The sequence below is a fragment of the Mustela erminea genome, chromosome 10 (genome assembly GCF_009829155.1).
Source record: "Mustela erminea isolate mMusErm1 chromosome 10, mMusErm1.Pri, whole genome shotgun sequence".
Taxonomy (NCBI): Eukaryota; Metazoa; Chordata; class Mammalia; order Carnivora; family Mustelidae; genus Mustela; species Mustela erminea.
This window is the reverse complement of record NC_045623.1, coordinates 18242596-18263951: the sequence shown is the minus strand read 5'-3', so window position 1 is coordinate 18263951 and position 21356 is coordinate 18242596. Positions and strand designations below refer to the sequence as shown.

The following is a 21356-nucleotide window of genomic DNA, read 5'->3' as shown; positions in this document are numbered from 1 at the left end:
CAAACCACGGTCCAAATGACAGAGATATTACCTGCCAGAACAGACTGTGGGCATCTCCTCTCAGAAGTTCGACTGTATCCCCTGCCTGGATATGCAGTGGGGGTCCTTCATGATGAGCTGGGAGTGGTACTCCTGTATAGTTCTTAATGACCTGCATCTTTGGTAAGCCTGAAAATAAGCAACACAACTTTTAGAATTGAGAAAATAATGACATGTGAGGCTTGAATATACTTTAAAGTAAGAACAAGGCCATTAACATTACCAAGGTTTAATAGCACCAAGGCCATGTAAACATTTGAAGTAACTACAATGGAATGCTTTTCAAACTTCTTATTATTTGAGAAGGTAATGGAATAAGACACATATTTATCTCCTGATCCCTTACATACTTTTCCTCTCCCTCACCATCAATCTCTTTTTAGTTGAAAAAATATTTCTTTCAGCTGATGCCTGCTTCATAAAAAACATATCACGTACAGTTTAATGGAAAAGAATCAATTTTTTCATCAACTCTATCCTTTCTGCCTATTACTTTCCTCTTGGGCACTGGCTGATTTCATCACTAAGGAGGCTCACCCTTTCTGTGTATGTATCACAGTGCCCAGTATAAGGCTCATATCTTAAGGTTATCTTTGTAATTCAAAAGCAAAACGGTGATGGATGTGCCACCGCAATACTTAAGACATTTATATGGAGAAATTCTTCAGGCTCAAATTTAGGCTTGCAAAACAGACCCAATAAAAGGAGCATGTCTAAGCCAATAGCATCAACAACACTTGAAATACAGATCCATCCTTTTTCTTTGTATTTCAAAGAACGTGCAATGAAGGTCTCAGTTCAATATTTCATTTTTGAGTACAGCTTCAACTGCACCCAAGCCTAACTACACCAATACTGGTCACGAATGGACAACTTCACAGTCACCATTTCATTTGTAGGTGAGATGCTCCCTCCTGTAAGAGAGAACACTCATAAACATGACATTTGGTGCACATTCAGGGACTCGAGCCATTGCTTATTACACATGTCAAGACTTTTTTATTCCAATGATGGACCATGGTAAAGCTGCAACTTGCTGGAAATGCTATGCCCAATAGAGTAGGAACATGCGTGGTGGTCCTTCAGTTCTAGGTGTCCAAGTTACCTAGAAAAGGTTGTCCAGGTTACACAGACCTCAATACCTACATGAAATGCTCCTGCAAACAATTTAATAGAGTCCTCATAATCCTCTTTCAACAACCATCCCAGAAGGAAGAAAGCAAGTAGAGCTGTAAATTAGGCAGAACTGAATAGCATTAGTCAAGACCTTCTTATCAACTCATCCATCAGAAGGCAGGAGGACTGAAAAACGTTGGACCCTTCACCCCAATTTAGCTGCTGTAACTGCTGAGGCATGTTACAAGTTGCTACATCTCCCCTTTGCTTCAGTTCTTGTGCCCCAGAACCCCTGGAGGGATGACTTTCATCCCACATCTTTCATGGAGTGTTTCCCGACCAGATGCCCTTACACAAACAGCAGACTTGATTGTCTTTCCCAAAAACAACACTCAACAGAACTCTTCTCAGTCAAGTGTTTATCAGACTTGCTCTCAACACACAGTATATGCCTTGAGTAGAGAAAAAAGCTTATTTTATGTTTTCTATCAAGTTGCTGTTGTTTATTTTATATGAGACCTAAATATTTCCTGCACACAACTGATTTAGAAGTTCCAAAGATGGAAGAGGATGCAGCCTAAAGTAGAATTTTAATCTGGTCTGAACAACAGTTATTCCATGTTGGGGGGCCAGAGTTGTGGTTAGCCTCGGTTTTTTGTTTTTGTTTTGTATTGTTTTTTAAAGATTTTACTTATTTATTTGAAAGATCGAGAGAGATCACAAGTAGGTAGAGAGGCAGGAAGAGAGAGTGGGGGAAGCCGGCTCCCTGCTGAGCAGAGAGCCCAATGTCGGGTTTGTCTATCCCAGGACCCTGAGATCATGACCTGAGCCAAAGGCAGAGGCTTAACCCACTGAGCCACCCAGGGGCCCCTAGCCTCAGTTTTGTTGAACATTCTTAGAATAAGGAAAGCATTTCATTAGTAGGCTCCCTTGATAATTTGTTTTTATGTCAATTTTAAAATAAAGGCTGAAGACAAGGAATAAGAGTTTTTAAACCTGAAATAACTGATGTGGCCTCAAAGACTGGGACCAGTGAAGTGCCTGGAAGGACTCTGGCCTTCCCTGCAGTAGACCCACAGAGATAAAACTAAGCAGTGCCTGATGGAAACAATACATCTGTGATTGCCAACATGCCCAACTTAGTCCATTCTCAAGAACATGGCTGAAAAACCATAAAGTGTCTAGAGAAAAAAAATTAATGACACCTCACCAACCATATATAAATTAGGGGTTAACATATGGCATATCCAGGTGACAAAGAAGGCTGCGAAATGTAAGACATGGAACAATGCTGCCTTATTTATCTTTTTTGATGGAAAAAAATGCCCATCACATAATGGAATGCCCATTACACAAAGCCTACTAAAACCTTACTTAAAATTTGAAGTCTTACATATATTATTATGCTCTTGTCAGGAAATGAGGCATTAGTAGTCTTAAAGCTTACTTAGAACTCAGTCGTCTTTGAAATGATGGACTTGGTTTTTTTAGTCTTACTTATTGCTAAATTTTTCGTTCACTGTATCTCTTTTGCTATAACTTTCTTCTTGGTTATGAACTTCATTTGGGAAGTTGATCTAGTAAGCACACTAGCATAAGGTATGTTGCTGACCTCATTCCTAAAACAGAATTGTGTGCTCTTTGCCAAGAGTGATGGTTGAGCCTAGGTAATAGTCAAAAAGACATTGCTACTTACTTGAATTTAGCCATAAATGACTTTCAAAATACAGCATTTATTTGATTCACTTTTTTTTTTTTGTGGGATAAGTTAGGAGTTTATAATGGAATTTATATTTTTTAGTCATTTGTTAGAATAATCTCTGGCTATTTACTTCTGATAGGTCAGCACTTCCCATTTCAGGATGATCTGTCATCAGGTCAACAGGGCTCCAGAGATCAAAGAATAAAAGGGATCAAGCAAGGCCACTGTGACATAATGAATTCTGACACCTTGACCTTGTCACTGGTGCTTGCATATATATAATAGGAGTGCTAGGATACTGGTGTTCCCAATGGCTTATATTCCTCCTTTTTATAAAAAGACAGACAGAAAGAAAGAAAGAAAGAAAGAAGGAAAGAAAGAAAGAAGGGAAAGACAGATAGACATGGTAACATCGCCAAGAAGGTGAACATAATCCCATTAATGGATAGATAAAAATGCAATTAAAATAAGAAGAGAGATTGGGTTAAACTTCATGTCAGCACTCAACCATCAATATAATTGTTAACACAGTCTAAATGCCAGGCAGGCATCACACTCATAAATGAGATCAGGAATGGAGAAGAAATTAGATTTACAGATCCTCATATTTCAAATAGCCATTTAGTGTTGATTTACTGCAGGTTTTCTTCTCTCCTTATAAAATATTCCTGACAGGTTCTTTTTTTAAAATTTTTTTTTAATTTTGAATTTTTAATTTTTTATTAACATATAATGTATTATTAGCCCCAGGGGTACAGGTCTGTGAATTGTCAGGCTTACACACTTCACAGCACTCACCATAGCCCATACCCTCCCCAATGTCCATAACCCAGCCACCCTCTCCCTACCCTCCTACCCCCAGCAACCCTCAGTTTGTTTTGTGAGATTAAGAGTCTCTTGTGGTTTGTCTCCCTCTTCCTGACAGGTTCTAACCTCTCTTTAAAAATGTCCAGCAGAGAACATTCACTACATGATACTATACACCCCAATGAGTTATCATTGGAGTGTATAGTTTATTAACAAACCCTATCTAAAATTTACTCCAAAATCTCTGTGTAACTTCTCTCCACTGACCTGCCTCCTTTTATCTGGAGTTATGCTGGAGGTGGCAAATCTCCTTTTTATACGTTAGCCTTTCAAAATTTGTTCAGGCTTAAAATCCCTAGTTATTCATATTTTCCTTTAGCTATTCATACATCAAGGAATTCTAAAATGCAAAGCATTATAAATCTACAAAAGTTGATGACAGTTTTCCTCACTAACTCTGATCAAACAGAAATAAATAACCAAACGTTATTCTAAAAACTGATTTTAAAAATATAAATTCCATTATATTATAAAATTACAACTTATCCCAGAAAACAGCTTCTTTCTCTTGGGTAACACAGACCCAAGCATTGTTCAGTTTCTTTCTGCTCCAGAATAGCATTTATAGTGCACAGACTGGTTTAGTTACAGGGCTGCTCATCAAAAATCTGAAAATTTATCATGCAACTACCTTCAGATATTAAATGCAAAAAATCACATATAATTCCCACATGTACAGTTAAGCAATGTAGGAAGTTCCCGAAACTTTATATAATGACTTATCTTTATCTAAAGGAATATAATTAAAATGGCTAAGACTAATTAGTGCTCCTGCCAAATGTTATTTTAGCTTGTTTCATTCCCTACAGCAAATACTTTGCTGTGCAGCTAACTACATCCTTGATATATAACTTCTGGACAGTTTTGCCCTTTAACTTTTGTTCACACTAGTCATTATACTTAGTCTTAAATCAGACAAGTTTCCCAAGTCATCTTATGCATGAGTTAACAAACTGAAGAATCGGCAATATTAAAATTATGGCTATACTCCAGTACCAGTCATCAGGTTCCAGTTAAATAAAACTGAAGCCAATGTAATTATAAGGCATGCTAGAGCTTTGCAAAACAATATGCAAGTGAAAGGGATCTGAAGCAAGATTTCCTTCCAAGTTTGAATCCAATGCCACTAAGAATGACACATGCCAAGAAATTTTTTAAAAATAATTTTTTAGGGGCGCCTGGGTGGCTCAGTGTTATTAAAGCCTCTGCCTTCAGCTCAGGTCATGATCCCAGGGTCCTGGGATGGAGCCCCGCGTCAGGCTCTCTGCTCCGCGGGAAGCCTGCTTCCTCCCCTCTCTCTCTCTGCCTGCCTCTCTGCCTACGTGTGATTCCTCTCTCTCCGTCAAATAAATAAAATCTTAAAAAATAATAATAATAAGGGGCGCCTGGGTGGCTCAGTGGGTTAAGCCGCTGCCTTCGGCTCAGGTCATGATCTCAGGGTCCTGGGATCGAGCCCCACATCGGGCTCTCTGCTCGGCGGAGAGCCTGCTTCTCTCTCTCTCTCTCTCTCTCTGCCAGCCTCTCTACCTACCTGTGATCTCTCTCTGTCAAAAAAAAAAAAAAGAAACTTAAAATAATAATAATAATAATAATTTTTTAAAGTTAATTCTAAGCAAAACCTATCTAAAAGTTTGCCAGATATAAACTATTTCATGAACAATTTTCATATAAACCCTCAAAATTCAATGAACAGCCTGCTGTACCACTATCAACCACTTGGCTTCTGAGAATATTGATGGCCACAACATAGATTAGTGTTTATACACAGTGCTGATATCACTGTCCTAACGCAATGGGCTTCCCCGGGGCAATAACTTAGAGAAGAGTTAGATAATTGGGCTGTCAGTAAGGTGCTGGCCTTTCACCTCTGAGGCCTAATTTAAAAACTAAACACAGCCACATTAAAAAATAATTACTTCTACAAGATGTCAGAGAATATATTGATTTACCCTGGGAAGCTGATTACAAGCATCACATATTCATTCCTTCCTTCAATGCCCTGAGCACCCCATGAGTTCTGAGCATGGTAGACTGACAACCGAGCAAGGACGTGTTTCCTGCCCTCAAAGAGCCTACCATCTACTGATGAGGCAGGTAAACTCAAACACAATACAACTAACTGGGCATAGGCTCTGGTCCAGCGGGAAATTTTTCAAAATATGCCTGTCAATAAAAATTTCAGGGCATGTATTTTGTAAGTCTCTAGTAGAACCCTGAAATCTACTTTTATGTTGCTATAAGTTTCCTAGGTGTGGTTTCCAAATCCTGGCTAGGTTTAGAAATCACACTTTGTGGGTGCATGAGCAATTCATCATGACCAACAACCAGTGGTTCCAAACATGCTTTTGAAAAAGCTGTGGCAAAATAACACCTTGCCAGCTAAATCCTCTTAACATTAATGTCTGGGCTCTTCCTGACAGAAGTTCACAATCGAACCATCATGTCTGGTGACCAGACTGAGCAGAATGAGCAGTGGGCAAGGTAGGTAGCTAGGATGCTGGGCTTCCCCTGCTACCACATCTCCAAGCAAGCAGTGCATTTCCACTTACTTGTTGGTCTTCATACAGAAGCAAAAGGAGGCTCATAATGGAAACCATCTGTTACAACAGAAACAGACAATTTGGTGGAAAACAAACTGGTCTAAAGAACTAATTGTTCACGAAGGGAACACTCCCTTATCAATGGCTTCAAAAATTTTCACCCAGAGAAGGCTACTCTTTCCTTTTAAAAACAATGATGAATCAGATGAAGGAAATAGCACTGTCATTCCTCATATGAAAACAAGGATCAGACAGAGATACGTCCCTCCACTTTATAACACTGACTACTCACTGTTTGGCACTACTTACAGGAGTATTAGTAAATCAGGGGTGAAACATATAATACCTTTTGAAAGTTTTTTTTCCCCCCTCCACTCACTAAAAAGATTATATAGGCTACCAAACATAAAACTCACTACAAAATTTCACATGTTATTTTAAACTCCACACAAATTTAATATTCTGTTCCACCAAATATGTGTGTTTTTGTGAAAAGAAAAGTTTCCCTAAAATTCTTAAGTAAGATTAAAGCTCTACAAGAATGTGCCATTTGTCAGACCCCTCAAAAATGACCCCTGGCCAGGGGTGTGAGGAGTCCAGTTAAAAACAACTTGAACTAACGCAACATCTTCTTTGAAGATAGAAAAAAGAACACAATCACATGATTTCAAAGTAAGAACATTACCACCTACTCGAACCACCTCATCTTCTACCATATAAAACTAAAATTCAAAGTGGTAAATAAAAATGTCTGAGGTCAAACAGCTGGCTAGAAGCAGAACTGTAACTAGAACCCCATACACCAACTTCAGTTCTCCTGGCTGAAGGCTCGTCATTGTCTGGAATCTGCAGGGACCAGGACTGTGGCAGAGAAGAAGTTTCCTATACATGTTTGGGGATCATCTGAATCCCTGTTGGGTGTCCAGCATTATCCTGGGAAGCAGGAGAAGAGGTAGAACTCTCCTTCAAGTGGTCAAAGACTGTGTGCTCCCCAAGATTAGGTGAATTCTAGGAGGAAGTAGAGAGTCCTCCTGGTATATTCTAAAGACAGGGCTTCAAATCTCCTCAATGACCAGAACAAAATGCCTGGACTCGACAATCAACAGTACTTTCAGTGACTGATACGTCCACATACAGTTCTGTAGACCTGTGGACAAGTAGCCACATGTGGTTCTTTCTACAGAAAGTTTTAATCACATAAACCACATCATTCTGCTATTATGACAGCACCTGAGTACCTCAGGGAGGTTAGTGATTAAGCCAAAGGTTGTAATAAAGCTGCTGAACATGTGAGGCGGCTTGAAAGAAGACAGTCCAAAGGGCCAGTCCTCAATGGAAGGTGAGAAACAAGCCAATCGTATTTGCTCCTATAGAACATGAAAGCAGGATGCAGATACATCCAGTCAGCAGGGAACCATGGTTTCTGACTCCTGACAAGAGGTGACTGGCATCACTAGTTTCCAGAATTGTTGGTCCTGAAAGAATACCATAAAGCCTGTTGAACTCCTTCCCTTCATGGCAAGTACTGAATCCTGGAGTGACTGCTGATGGAGATGTCCTGGGCCATTTTCTTACCATTCTAGCAAAACCCCTGCCCTCAAAGCAACAGAGCATGTTTCTTTCTTGCAACCACTCTGAACATTTAATAGTCTGTATCTAAAGGATATACATTTAACAGTCATATCTAAAGGATAAGACAAAATATAAGCAAAAATGGTTAAGGGCACTTTGCAATAACCTAGTTTTCATTCTTTATTCAGTGAGTTCATTCATTTATTCAACATATATTTACAGATCTTCCATGTGCAGATACTGGCCTAGGTACAGGGAATGCAGCTGTAAATAAGACTGATATGTTCCTCTCTCACAAAGTTCGTATTTTAGCAGAGACAACAAACATAAAAACAAATGGACTGATGTCATACCAGATAGATCTATTATAAGGAATCATTTAGAAACAGGTATGGGATTATAGAGTGACCAGGCTGTGGGTAGGCTTGAAGGTGGGAGGATTCTTTAGGAGAAGAAATCCTAAGGCCTGAGGAGAAAGAAGTAATTATTTGGGAGGGGCTGTGGGAGGGTTGGATTTAACAGGAAAGTTGAACAATAAACATGAAGACTGAGACTGAAAAGAGCTTGAAGTTCACAAGGGACAGGAAAATGGTCAGTGACATTGCATGAAAGCAATTAATGAAATTCAAAACTGATATACATAGTCTTGATGGTCTACCTTATTTTATCACTCCTTTCACATATATATCCCCTTGAAATTTTTTTAAAGATTTTTTTTAAATTTATTTGACAGAGAGAGAGAGAGAGAGACCGCAAGAGAAGGAACACAAGCGGGGGTAGTGGGAAAGGGAGCAGCAAGACTCCCCACTGAGCAGGGAGTCCAATGCGGGGATCAATCTCAGGACCCTGGGTTCATGAGCTAAGCCAAAGGCAGACGCTTAATGACAGAGCCACCCAGGCACCCTATCCTGTTGAACATTTTGAGATCTATTGAATAGGTCAGAGATGCTCATTAACATGCTACGTCTTCTTCCTGGCATCTACTTGCTGTTGTCTGCACACCCAGATCATGCCACCCCCAAGAGGGGAACAATGTGACTTACTCCTCTTGTTCTTTGAGACTCACATAGCACTCCTGCTGAGAACCTACTATCATTCTCTGAAGTGTGGGTTAACTGCCTGAAACAGACGGTCCCTGAGATGCTCATACTCACCACTCTACCACCACTTATTGCATCAAAGTTACTCAGCCAGTACAAAACATACACACTAGGGGAGAAGCATCTTTCTATGTAGAGTTGATGTATGCTGGACTGTGACCACCTTGGTGACAAAGATTAGATTCTCTATCTCAATGAATTCTTTTGGAAGAAAGAAAGAAAAATGGTTAGCTCTTCCTCTTTCCCAGGAGCCATCTTTCCAAACACGTGCATACACACAATGGATCGCACCTCCAAAGTGGCTCTCTCGTCAACCATTTCTTTTCATCTTTATTACTACCTCTCCCGTCAAGCATTAGCCTTCAAATTGACCTTTCCTAATCCACTCTTACAATGCTCAACTGTCCTTCACACAGCCATATTACTGACTTTTTAAAAATATAAATTCTATAATAGCATTCTCCAATTTAAAATTCTTCCCACTGCACTGAGAATTAAATCCGAGCTCTTGGACCAAACCTACCAGACCATATATTTCCTGGCCCCTAAAATGTTCCAATCATCTTGTTCTAGTTGCATACTTGCATACTCTTTTTCACTATAACTGGCCTTTTTTGTATTTGCTTAAACACCTGAGCAAGTGCATACACCCAAGACAGTCTATATTATGAACACTAATTCGTAACTCATACAGCGATTTGTTTACCTCTTACGTCTCCTCTCCTGTTCTATATATTTGTATTGCCTAAGTCTGCATAATCAACATTTTCATAATCAAATTTAGCTTTAATAATAAAAATGTTCAGTTTTTGTTGGACAAACTACCACGTCATAACTAGTTTTGACTTGCTTTTAACTGTATTCATTTGTGTTTTTACTTATAACTATCAATTGGCTACATGTAACTGAAATTTTGCAGGAAATGAAATTTTTAGTGTACAAAATTGTGAAAATATTTCATAAAAGTCCTTAATAATGACTCTCTTAATAATTTGTATTCATCCTAAATATTAAGTCAGGTAACTTGCATCATTTATGGGGAAAATACTTCATTACTATATGCTCAATTGCTGAGCTGGCATAAGATAAGACAAGTTCTGGCAAAGAAAGGAGCATATACTTTCTAAAATAGTATGTTCTAGTCTCATCTTTCCATTCCCCTGGACCTTCTTTATTATTCTCTTTTCTCTCAACCTCTCTCCTTCCTGTGATAAACTTGCTTGAGTAGTAGGGTACAAATTTAGTTGTATTCCCAAAAGATTCAGATGTCTACAGATATGGTTTATTGATTTATAAGTTAAAATGAAGAGCACGTGTAATTGGTGTTACTGACTGGCAAACTTTGAGAGAAAACAAAGGTCTCTGGACCATCACTTCAATATGTCAATTTGTTTTGTTTTGTTGTTTTTTTGAGTCCAGGAGCCCTTAGATCAGAGACCTACACTCAACAGATCTACATAAAAATGCACACAGATTGCACAATCTCTTCACCCTTCTTATAAACATTCTTCTGTAATAAACTTCTGAAATAGGACGACAGAAGAGCAGGAGAGCCATTTCCTCTTTATAAAATGGCACTATACTGAAATTATTAACTTGGAAAAATGTCCAACCTGCTAAGTCTTTAAAACTTGCATGAGCTCACTTCCAAACAGCACCCACAACCATCCCAACAGCTGGCAGGTAGCTCTGAGGTTTAGTCTCTCCCCTGTTGTTACCTTGATTTTTTTTTTCCCCTTCTTAACCTTTTTGTGAAATGAAAAAGTGATTCAAGTCAGATGCCACTTCATTACAAATCTTACAAATTTGTATGGGAACAGATTGAGTAGATAAATGTATCCGTTTGAAATCAAATGAATGTATAACTATTTCTGAAAAACCAGTGATATTTCATAGGAGGCAGCTAGCTGTGTATCTTCATTTGAATGTGGTAAAATTTTTGTGTATATTCCTTTTCACTGGGGCCAAAGATCAATAATCGACATATTTATAGAAGAACATACATACACTGAAAACACTGTCCCCATCTAAGGAACATTCCTTCTTAATACTATCTATAGTAAGAAGAGAGAACGGTAGCAGAAACCACACTGTGTTGTGTATTCTTTTGAAATACCAGCGTTCCGATGATGGAGCTAGACTAGGGACACTATACACTAGCATGAATAGTGAATCTATAAAAGAAAGTTCTTAGGATAATTTAGTCAAACATTTTCATTTACATATGAAACTATGTGCATTTTCCATCAATGCACCTAACTAGTTAAGAGCAAAAAATGATGTTCTTCTTAACACCAATCTATCACCTAAGTAAGGGTGTGATCCTGGGTTGATTAGGAAAGATAAGCAAAGATTATGGTAAGGTTATACATGCTTATTTCAGATCTTAATACTTAATGAATAAATCACTACCGTTCCCCCACAGAACCGGGAAAAATCAGATTCAAAATATTCCAGTGGGAATGCTGGTAAGCAACAACAGACCCATCAAAGTATTATAGGACTGCAGCCTTGGGATTATCATACTGTGAGCGTATATTTCACCTCCACCCTATAATTTGATTAGGAATACTAAAAAATTAAGATATTTGCCTATAAGAATTTATCTTTTATAATCTTTCAATGTAAGATATTTGGAAATCTAGGTAGAATATACTGACTTCAGGGAGTGTGTGTGTGTGTGTGTGTGTGTGTGTGTTTTGCCCTTCCAGCTCTTCATTTTTTTCCCTCCTTCTCCTATCAGTTCAATACTATGCTCTACCTGGTCTTTTTCTTTTTTTTTTCCTGGTCTTATTTTCCTTAAGGTTAGTCTTATTCTCTCCTTGAATTTTTAGCTTCCTACGTTTTTTATCTAAACAAAAAGCTTCTGTCACCAACCTAAGTATCAGAATTGTTATGGTTTCAACTTGTTAAATTTAGCATAATAAGCTATTTAAATGGTTAGACACACAGTTGCTTCCAATCATCTGAAAAATAATAAAAATGAAATGGAACTCACATCCTAAAGATATAATAAAAAATATAAAAGTGGTAATTATTAAAATGTAGAGTGTAGACTACAAAGAAAACGACAAATGTTAAAATATTAAGAAATTGTACTAAGGAGTTGTGAATCATCCAGAAGGCATTACACTGGTTAAAACAGGATTATGCACAGAAAATATACTAAAATAGAATTTTCTGTTTGCCTTACTTCTCAATCAGTAACACTTAACACAAAGTTCACATGTAATTACAGTCTACAAAAACACCTGAATATAACACATAATTTACTAATAGCACACTTAATTTTAAAACCAAACCACTGATTTCTCACTAACTTTATACACCAGGAAAAACAGCTGACCCTAAAAATGATCATCTCCTGAGTTCTTGGATGGAGTCTGATCATTTCATGTATACATTTCTTGCTCCTTAATTAAGACAAACTCCTCTAGACAATGAACAAAATGCCTCTTTCTGGTGCTCCTGGGTGGCTCAGTGGGTTAAGCGTCTGCCTTCAGCCCAGGTCATGATCTCAGGGTCCTGGGATTGAGCCCCACATTGGGATCTATGCTGGGCGGGGAGCCTGCTTCCCCTCTGCCTGTTGCTCTGCCTACTTGTGATCTCTCTACTTCTGTCACATAAATAAAAATCTTAAAAAAAAAGTCTCTTTCCTTGCCAATATCTTGGTTTTTATCTCATCATAGAAATGTGATATATCCTGGGTTGGACCATAGGAACTGGCTGCTGTTGAGTATTTTTTAAGTGCAAAGGGCAATTTTCTATGGTTGTACCTAATATGTCCCAAAATAATTATTTCAATATACATGCATTGAGTACCTAATATTAACAAAGTCAGAGCAAAGAGGTCTGGTTGACCTCAAGTATGGCAATAAGCGGCATAACCCTGTGGAGAAAAGAAATCTATATATGAGCACCGGCTCTGCAGGGCAACATAAATTAGTAATTCTGTGCAATAAATTCAATAAACATTTGTCGAAGTCCCCGTTTCCATCTCCCTTGGAGCTATAACTCTTTTGAAAACCTAGTTACAGAATTTGATTTCAAGTTCCAACAGTAAGGATATCCTGGTTTGTGTTTTGAAGCTAGGAAATAGAATTTGTGACAGTAGAGATCCTTTTCTTTTTTTCTTGTAAAAACTTTTTATCTCTATATAGAAAACTATATTTTATTCATTACAAAATACCAAAAGAATTATTTTTGTCTTTAGAGTAGACACGGTCTAAATCATTCATCTTTGTTTTATTAACCTCAAGCACAGTGTTTGGCATGTCGTTAAAACCTGGTAACAAGGAATGATTTAATTTTCAAGAGAATTTTTAACTTTATGAATGCTGAGTATTAATTTTAAAATAAATATAAATGCAAATGGATAAAGATGTGAGATATTTACATATATAAAATGGAATATTATTCAGCCATCAAAAAGCATGAAATGTGGCCATTTGCAACAATGTGGATGGAGTTAAAGTGTATTATGCTAAGTGAAATAAGTCAGTCAGAGGAAGATAAATACCATATGATTTCACTCATACAGGGAACTTAAGAAAGAAAACGGGTGGCGCGCCTGGGTGGCTCAGTGGGTTAAAGCCTCTTGCCTTCGGCTCAGGTCATGATCTCAGGATCCTGGGATCGAGCCCCACATCGGGCTCTCTGCTCAGTAGGGAGGCTGCTTCCTCCTCTCTCTCTCCGCCTGCCTCTCTGCCTACTTGTGATCTCTGTCTGTCAAATAAATAAATAAGTCTTTAAAAAAAAAAAAAAACGGGAACGTATGAGAAGGGGCAAAAGAAAAGAGAGAGGGAAACAACCATAAATGACTCTTAACAACAGACCGAAGACCAATAAATTTGTCCCCATTAAAAAAGGTGCTCATTGTCAGATAGTTACTTTGGGGAGAGAAATTAAAACAATGAAATGGCCATCTATACTCTCTATGTTGGCAAAATATTGTAAATCAATACTGCTAAACACTGTTTAAGATTTAAGGAAAACAGGAGATTTTTGAACAGGACCTAACAAACAAAATGTTATTATCTATTGACTCTTGTTTCTTCAGATTGCATAAATCTTCTGCCTTTGACTACTCTTAATAATAAACATATCTGCATCTAACATATTTATGATATGTTTGAAATGTTTCACAAATGTATTTTTGGATTTTATACAAAGCTTCTTTATCTAGTGATGTACTACTTTGAAGAGTTTTAAATGCCTTTATGAGTTTATCCTATATAATGATGAAGGCTAGATGGAACCCAGAAGAAAGTGTATTTTCAGTGACCATAAATTAGCAAACACAACTTGCTGTGCACTGAAACAGTGCTGCTGCTGCTCTGAACTTTATTGAGATCTCCATCATTAGACAATGTCTGGATTTGTTGAATACTAGGTAATGAATGCAGGCGCCAAGTGCTGAGCTCCTGATGAATGGGAGTTCCTTTTATATAGAAATTAGCTTAACCCCCTGTGCTGGCTGCAGAGCTGCTTCTCCTCTGTGTCTCTGGCCATCTGTGCCAGTCCTTCAATAACACTCTCAGCAAGGGTCCCTTGAAAAGGGACCAGAAAACGAGTCCCTGTTACTCCTGCGTACCTCACCTCAGCCTCAGCATAACTTATCACACACTTTTCAGGAGAGATGATCATTTCCATTCCTTGAATAATTAAAGTAAGACTTCAGTTTATGAAACAAAACCATTTAACAAAGGTGAGGTCAATATGGTACACAGTGACATCTATGAGCAAATCCCACATCTATAAAGTCGTGACCTAAAAATATATATTTTTTTTTAAGCAGAATTTCAAATTTCACAAAGCTATGTTCTCTGTACTTTCCCTTTCTAGCTCTCTCAGGTAATAATGAGTGCTATAGAAGAGGGCAGCCAAGAAAGAATTGTTATACACAGGGACTTAATCCTTCTTGACATTTTGTCCTGAGACTTGCCTCTGGGTATATATTCTCTTAGACACCACAGCGGTTCATATAACCTTGAACATATTACTTTTGATCTCAGTATGACACCTCCACAGAGGTCATCTGAAGTTCCACAGAGCTACAGCAAAACACATGATTCAATGCAAATACTGTGACAGAATTTTCATGTGATTCATACAACACATCTTATGATGAAAGTGTGTGTTAAGTATAAACATGAAACAGCTGAAAATTAAAAGGCAGTTTTCATACTTGTTATTCTTGATATATCCAGGTGCTTTACAGGTACTAATGAAAATGTATGCCCAACAACCTCAGTACTCAGTTTCTTAGTACAATCACACAATAGAAATCGCTAATTGCTCTTAATGCAGTCAAACGGGGAAAAAGAACTAGAGATGCTATAGCTAGGATGCTAGTTTTCATTTCGGCATACAATTTATATGAGGATGTGAGCGTTTCATTAAAGATCATTTTGCCTCAATTTTCCTACCGGTCACAATACTTCAATATATCTTCTTAATGGAAAACACATTCTTCTTCAAGTAAATGGTCTGAATAAAGTTACTAACATGTAAATATAGAAAATACCATTATAAAACATATAGCTAGAGATGAAAAGGCTTGTTACTTCACAAAGCTATACGTAGGAAATAGATTAGATAAATTCAAAGAAATTCACTTTTGTAAGAAATGGCTACAGAGGTTCCTGTCAAAAAGAACCACTTACACTTCCAAGCATCCTACAGATGCCAGCTCTTCATAAAACCAATTAAAAAACAAAAACCCACTTGGGATGCAGAAGTTTCTTCTGTCAGGAGACAGATAATACAGCTGCTTGAGGAAGGGCTTACGTATTTATGTAAATATAACTACATGTAAGTACATAGATACAAAAATATTTTGTTTTTATATAACATTCTGGGAATATTTAGACCTCTAGCCCAGTTTAATCATATTTGTTAAGGAAATCCTCATGAAGGAGCTATGTATCAGCTTCTATATTAGGTCTTAGGGATACAGGACTACCTGGCTGTTTTCTGTTGAAGGGTTTCTTCTCACATATGAGTTAAAACATAAAGAGTTTTCTGTAAAATCTGTTGCCCTATAAAGGCTCCAATGAGAAACAAACAAAAGAGTGGGGAGGGTTCAACCAGACCTTTCTCATGGCCCCGTCTTCACCATCTGAATGGACAAAGAGTCAGAATACTAAAAGCAAAAAGGCAACCGTTCTATTTGCTTTCCCTGACCTCTACCCAAAAGAAAGCTTCTAAAACATGCCTATATAAGAGGGGAAAAAATCTCTTACAACTGAAATTAAAATTCTTCGGCATCTAAAAAGTATTCCAGTAGATAATCTGATTCACAGTGAATTTCCCCTCTCCACATTTTTCACTTTTAGTTCCAGGCATGTCGAACTCCGCAATGCTGAGAAAGGGGAATTCCCTTCTTTGCAGACCTTTTCCGCGTAGCTATTCCTCACATGACAGCATCGACGGTGAACACCCCTGTCAAGGTACTACGCTTGGAGATCTCTTTTTTTGCTGGGCTGAGTTGTAGAATTGTTATTTTCATCTTGATTCTCACAGGAGGGAAGGCATTTTAAGGTTTAGCTCCCTTAATTTTGAAACAAGGTAAATAGAAAAGAAATTAACTCCTGTACCAGTTTTTCTAGCCATCCATCTCTCTCTTCACAGAAAGACACAAAGACACATCAGGCCACCATAATGACTGGCAGCCTTCCAGCTTCCCTCTTAAACACAGGCCAGCTCTCACTTTACATCCTATTTCCTCCTTTATGAAACTCATCATTCACTATGGCTACAAAGTAAAGAGGACCCTAGGAGATAATTTATTTGTTGGTATTTTGGATTTCAGCTTCTGTTTGTTCATCTTTTTCTAAGATACCCATTTATCTCCGTATTTATTATTTAAAAAATTTTTTTTCTAAATTCTTAACTTTGTGCTCAGAATGGAAGTAATAAACAAGATAGGTATGTCTTTGCCCTCACAAAACTTGGAAACTGACAGAGACAAAGTTATACAGGCAATTATAATAAAGCATTAGGAGTTGTATGATAGAAAAATTGCAAGTGCTATGGAAACACAAAGCAAGAAAACAATCTCCTCAAGGGTTCAGGGGAGGCACTTACAATGTCGAGAAAAACAGTATTACTAAAAGAACTTGTCAGCGTGACTATGGCTATGAGATGTGATGTACATGAAAATTTTTTTTCTATAAGAAACGGGACTTTAAAAACTATTCTTATTAAAATTATAAACATTCATTGAATTTTAAATAACAAAAAGTTGATTTCTAAAACATAATTAGGATTATCTTTCAAACATTCATTTCAATACAGTTTATGATATGAAAAACCTGAAAACAATCTAAATGAATAGCAGTAGGGAATTGGTTAAATTAAATCTAGGGTACATGTTTACAATTGAAGAGCAAGCTGAAATTTAAAAATAATGTCATGGAAGACTAGAGATACAGAATTATGTTCAGATAAATTGCTGAGGGGGAAAAAGCATGTTACGAAACAGTAGTATATGCAAGACCACCTCAATTATGTTTAAAAACAAAAAGCACACAGAAGCAGAGAAAAAAGTCTGTGAAGACATGTCATATTAATAGTAGTTACATCAGGTTTGTACAATTATGAGAACCTGTTGCTTACCTAAGTGTTCTAATTTGTATAGGGAACCTACGTTTCTTTTGTAAGATTCTTTAATCAACGTTTTTGTTGTTGTTGCTAAACAAAACCCTTCAATAACACCCTGGTTGCCTACAAAATAAAGTCCCAAACTCCTTGGCCTGATCATCAACACAAGCACAACCCAGTGCTCTCCTAATGCGCCATTCCAAATCGCCAGCCCCCAGGGCTGCCTCTAGTCAGTACTTCACCTCTTTGTGACTTAGAATGAGCATCCCCTCTGAGTGAGTGTGGCAGACACTTCTGTACAAAGAAAAAGCCACCCTTCCTTTGGGAAGACACTTTCCCATGCCAGGACCTGCAAGGCCCTGAAAAATGCTGGATGGAGGTTCCTCTGCCTGGAGATACTCCCCCTGGTTCCACTGTGTTTCCGTCGCCCTCTGAATAACTATTACAGAATTGGTTGAATGTAAATTGGGTATTATTATGTTTCCTCCCCACATAAATACAAACTTCCCAAGGTCAGGGACCACAAATTATTCTGCTCTCTGTTCTTGGTATGGTGCATGGGTTGAATGCATGAAAGTCTGTGTGAATGTTCATCACTGAAAATTAATTTTAAAAATAATTTTAAAAACTCAAAACGTATTTCCTAATTCTGCTTGTACAACTATAATGGCAATTGGGGCCATTTTGTATATATACATATTACCAAATTCTCTATTTCAACTGAGGATTGGCTCCTCTTCCCCTCCCCCATTCTTTGTAAACACAGCCCTTCTTTCTTTCTTTCTTTCTTTTTTTTTTTTAAAGAATTTATTTATTTATTTGACAGAGAGACAGCGAGAGAGGGAACACAAGCAGGGGGAGTGGAAGAGGGAGAAGCAGGCTTCCCACTGAGCAGGGAGCCCGATGCGGGGCTCCATCCTAGGACCCCGGGATCATGACCTGAGATGAAGGCAGACACTTAACCATCTGAGCCACACAGGCACCCTGGCTTTAGACTATAAAGCCTCAGAACACAGATCGTGACAACTGTATCATAATCTATACCTAACATATTCTGGAACTCAGTAATAACCAATTTCTCCAACTGTATCTGCCAAGAAAAATAGAGTTGGCACTCTAGACTGGTTGGGAGTATTTTTCTCTCCTAAATGAACAGTAATTGGTTAGGTTTTCAAGTCATTATGTGCCTGTAAGCAAAAAATTAAACAGCTTTGAAAGCAAATGAAATTTTAATTAATAATGTGAGCAGCTACTTACATGTTATAGACCTGAAATTTTAAAACCAGAGCACTATACTTAATGTGATTATGTCATTTTATTTTATTTATTTTTAAAGATTTTATTTATTTATTTGACAGAGATTACAAGCAGGCAGGGAGGCAGGCAAAGAGAGAAGAAGGGAAGCAGACTCCCCAGTGAGCAGGGAGCCCGACGCGGGGCTCGATCCCAGGACCCCGAGATCATGACCCGAGCTGAAGGCAGAGGCTTTAACCCATTGAGTCACCCAGGCACCCCTGATCATATCATTTTAAAAAATAAAATGAGTTGGTATGTTTCTTCCCACCACTGAATCCACTTTGCAAAATAAGATTGTCAACAAATTTATATTCCCCCAAATTACCATTATGAATGCATCTAGTCCTTTCTCCAATTAAAATCATACATTAAAGCATTTTTTTTTTTTTTTTAAAAAAGGTCACAGCTAAGGCTGGAACTTAGAGTAGTTCAAAAATATGCATAGATAAATACCTTCTCAATTCTTATTCTGCTCAATTTGGCTTTCTTAAAGATTTTTAAAATTCTTAAAGAATTTCTATAGGAGGAAAAAAGTGCTGTGCATGGAGTAGAAACAGTGAGGTCGCTGGGGCCTAAGTTATGTCAGAGCTTTCTAGAGCCCAAAAGCTGCTGTTCCTCAATGATCAGTGTTTCAAGGTCCAATAGTTAGCTTTCCTACTTTAGTAAAAACACAGAGTTGAAGGGGTTTATTCAAGGGCACGGGTCTTATAGTCTCCTATGTCCCAGATCAACCAGACTGACAATTGTTTTAGCAAGAACATTTAGTAACCAAATGGCAGCTCTGTGATATACTGTGCTTTGGACAAAATGCTAACAGAAGCATATTCTCCGCGTGCCTGATGGGTAGAAAAAGACATATTAGTCACATAAGTAATGGGCAAGGAAATGAAGCTAAAAGGTTCCAGCTCTAAATAACTGCTGTTAAAAATACTGTCAGTCAAAAGCACTGTCAGAATGGGGTGGGTGTTGGTGAGAAAGCAAGAATTCCCCAACACTGAGGGAGACTCCCACCATTCACAGGAATGACATGTACACCTGCCTCCCAGGTACCAGGGATGGTTTTGCCCTGCTGAAGCTTCCCCAGGTTTTTCAATTATTGTTCTTTATAAACCTAATTATATTTCAAATATGCTGAGGAATTTCTGTTTTAAAGACATCTGTGGTAACAATCGTATGAACCAAGGCATGCATTTATAATCGAGATATGAGTTACTGAGTTCATCCAGTTAGTTATACTCCATTGGAAACCCAATCCAAAGTTTATGCAATGACTTTTAAAATATGCTTTCTATTTGTGAATGTTCAAATAGAATTTTAATATATGAACTGTTATATTGTTGAACAGTCTTGGGTGAATGTGGGTTATCAAAAAACTTTTTACAATAAAGAAGTTGAAAAATGCACTGTCCTAAATCAAGTATTTCTGGTGGAAAAAAAAAATTACTCTTAACAAAATAAATATGCATAGGTTGCACTGGAGGGGCTTTGAAAATATCTATGGGTCTTTTCTTATCTTTCTAAGCTTAAAGTTTCTCTAGGTATTTGAAATATAGGTAAATAAGAATAGTACAAAAACATGACTGTATAAATTCCTCCTTCACCAAACATATTAAAAAGTTAGAAGAAGGTGATAGGCAGAATTACATGCATCACGATTTGAGATAATTGCCAATAAAGTGGTCAGAGCTTCAAAAAAATGTCAATTTGCAAAATGGGGAGTTTGCTAGTACTTTACCCCTGCTGAAAAATTTGATTGTCTTGCCTTTCTGTACCAGCAAATTCCCCTCTATAATTCCAGCAAATAGTGTTATAGTCATATTCTACTGCAGCTATTATAGATCCTAAATGAAACTCCTATTGTTTCAATTTGGCTCTGAGTGGTTGATATTAGAGACAAATGATTTTCACTTGAAGATTCTTGCAAAACTATCAAAATATCACTTTATAAACATGCCTTTGTTCTATACTGCTGTGGGCTTAGAATCTTTTATTCATTGTTCTTGCAGTCTGAGAAATATATTAACAAAGTTAGTGTAGAATTACCAATATTCAAATACAATGCTTTTCATTGTTTATATATACTAAACTGAAAAGCAAGCATTTAATAAAAATGGGACTGCTGGCCTTGATAGCAAACCACCTTCATAACCTCCAAAATGTGTGTGTACATGTACATAGATATACATGTTATATATGTATATATTTGTATATATGTACACATATATGTGTGTTTATACAAATATAAAAATACACATGAGCTTATCACAGAAGCTAGACAATCTGAACACCAGAAACCAATTTTCCCTTTGAAAAAGTTGGACTTACAATTCAGTTCAATACATATTTACTGAGCACATACTATGTTCCAATTACTATGAACATAGGTATGGAAAAGATAAGGTTCCAGCTGTTAACTAAGGAGCTTGTGAAAATTTTAGAAAGTAAACATGTATCCAGATTATTTCAAAAAGCAAACAAAAATACTATGGCTTTGTTGTTGTGGGAGAGGAACCCATACAG

General features: G+C 37.5%; 1 protein-coding gene across 4 annotated transcripts in view; it reads right to left on the bottom strand.

Annotated features, from left to right (window-relative positions):
• VAV3 (vav guanine nucleotide exchange factor 3) overlaps nt 1-21356 on the bottom strand; it is a 361263-nt gene that overhangs the window by 66579 nt on the left and 273328 nt on the right. For all 4 annotated transcript variants that reach the window (XM_032302316.1, XM_032302317.1, XM_032302318.1 and 1 more), the window contains exon 20: nt 32-168. In XM_032302316.1, coding sequence (XP_032158207.1) covers nt 32-168 — 137 coding nt within the window. The remainder of the gene's footprint in view (nt 1-31; nt 169-21356) is intronic.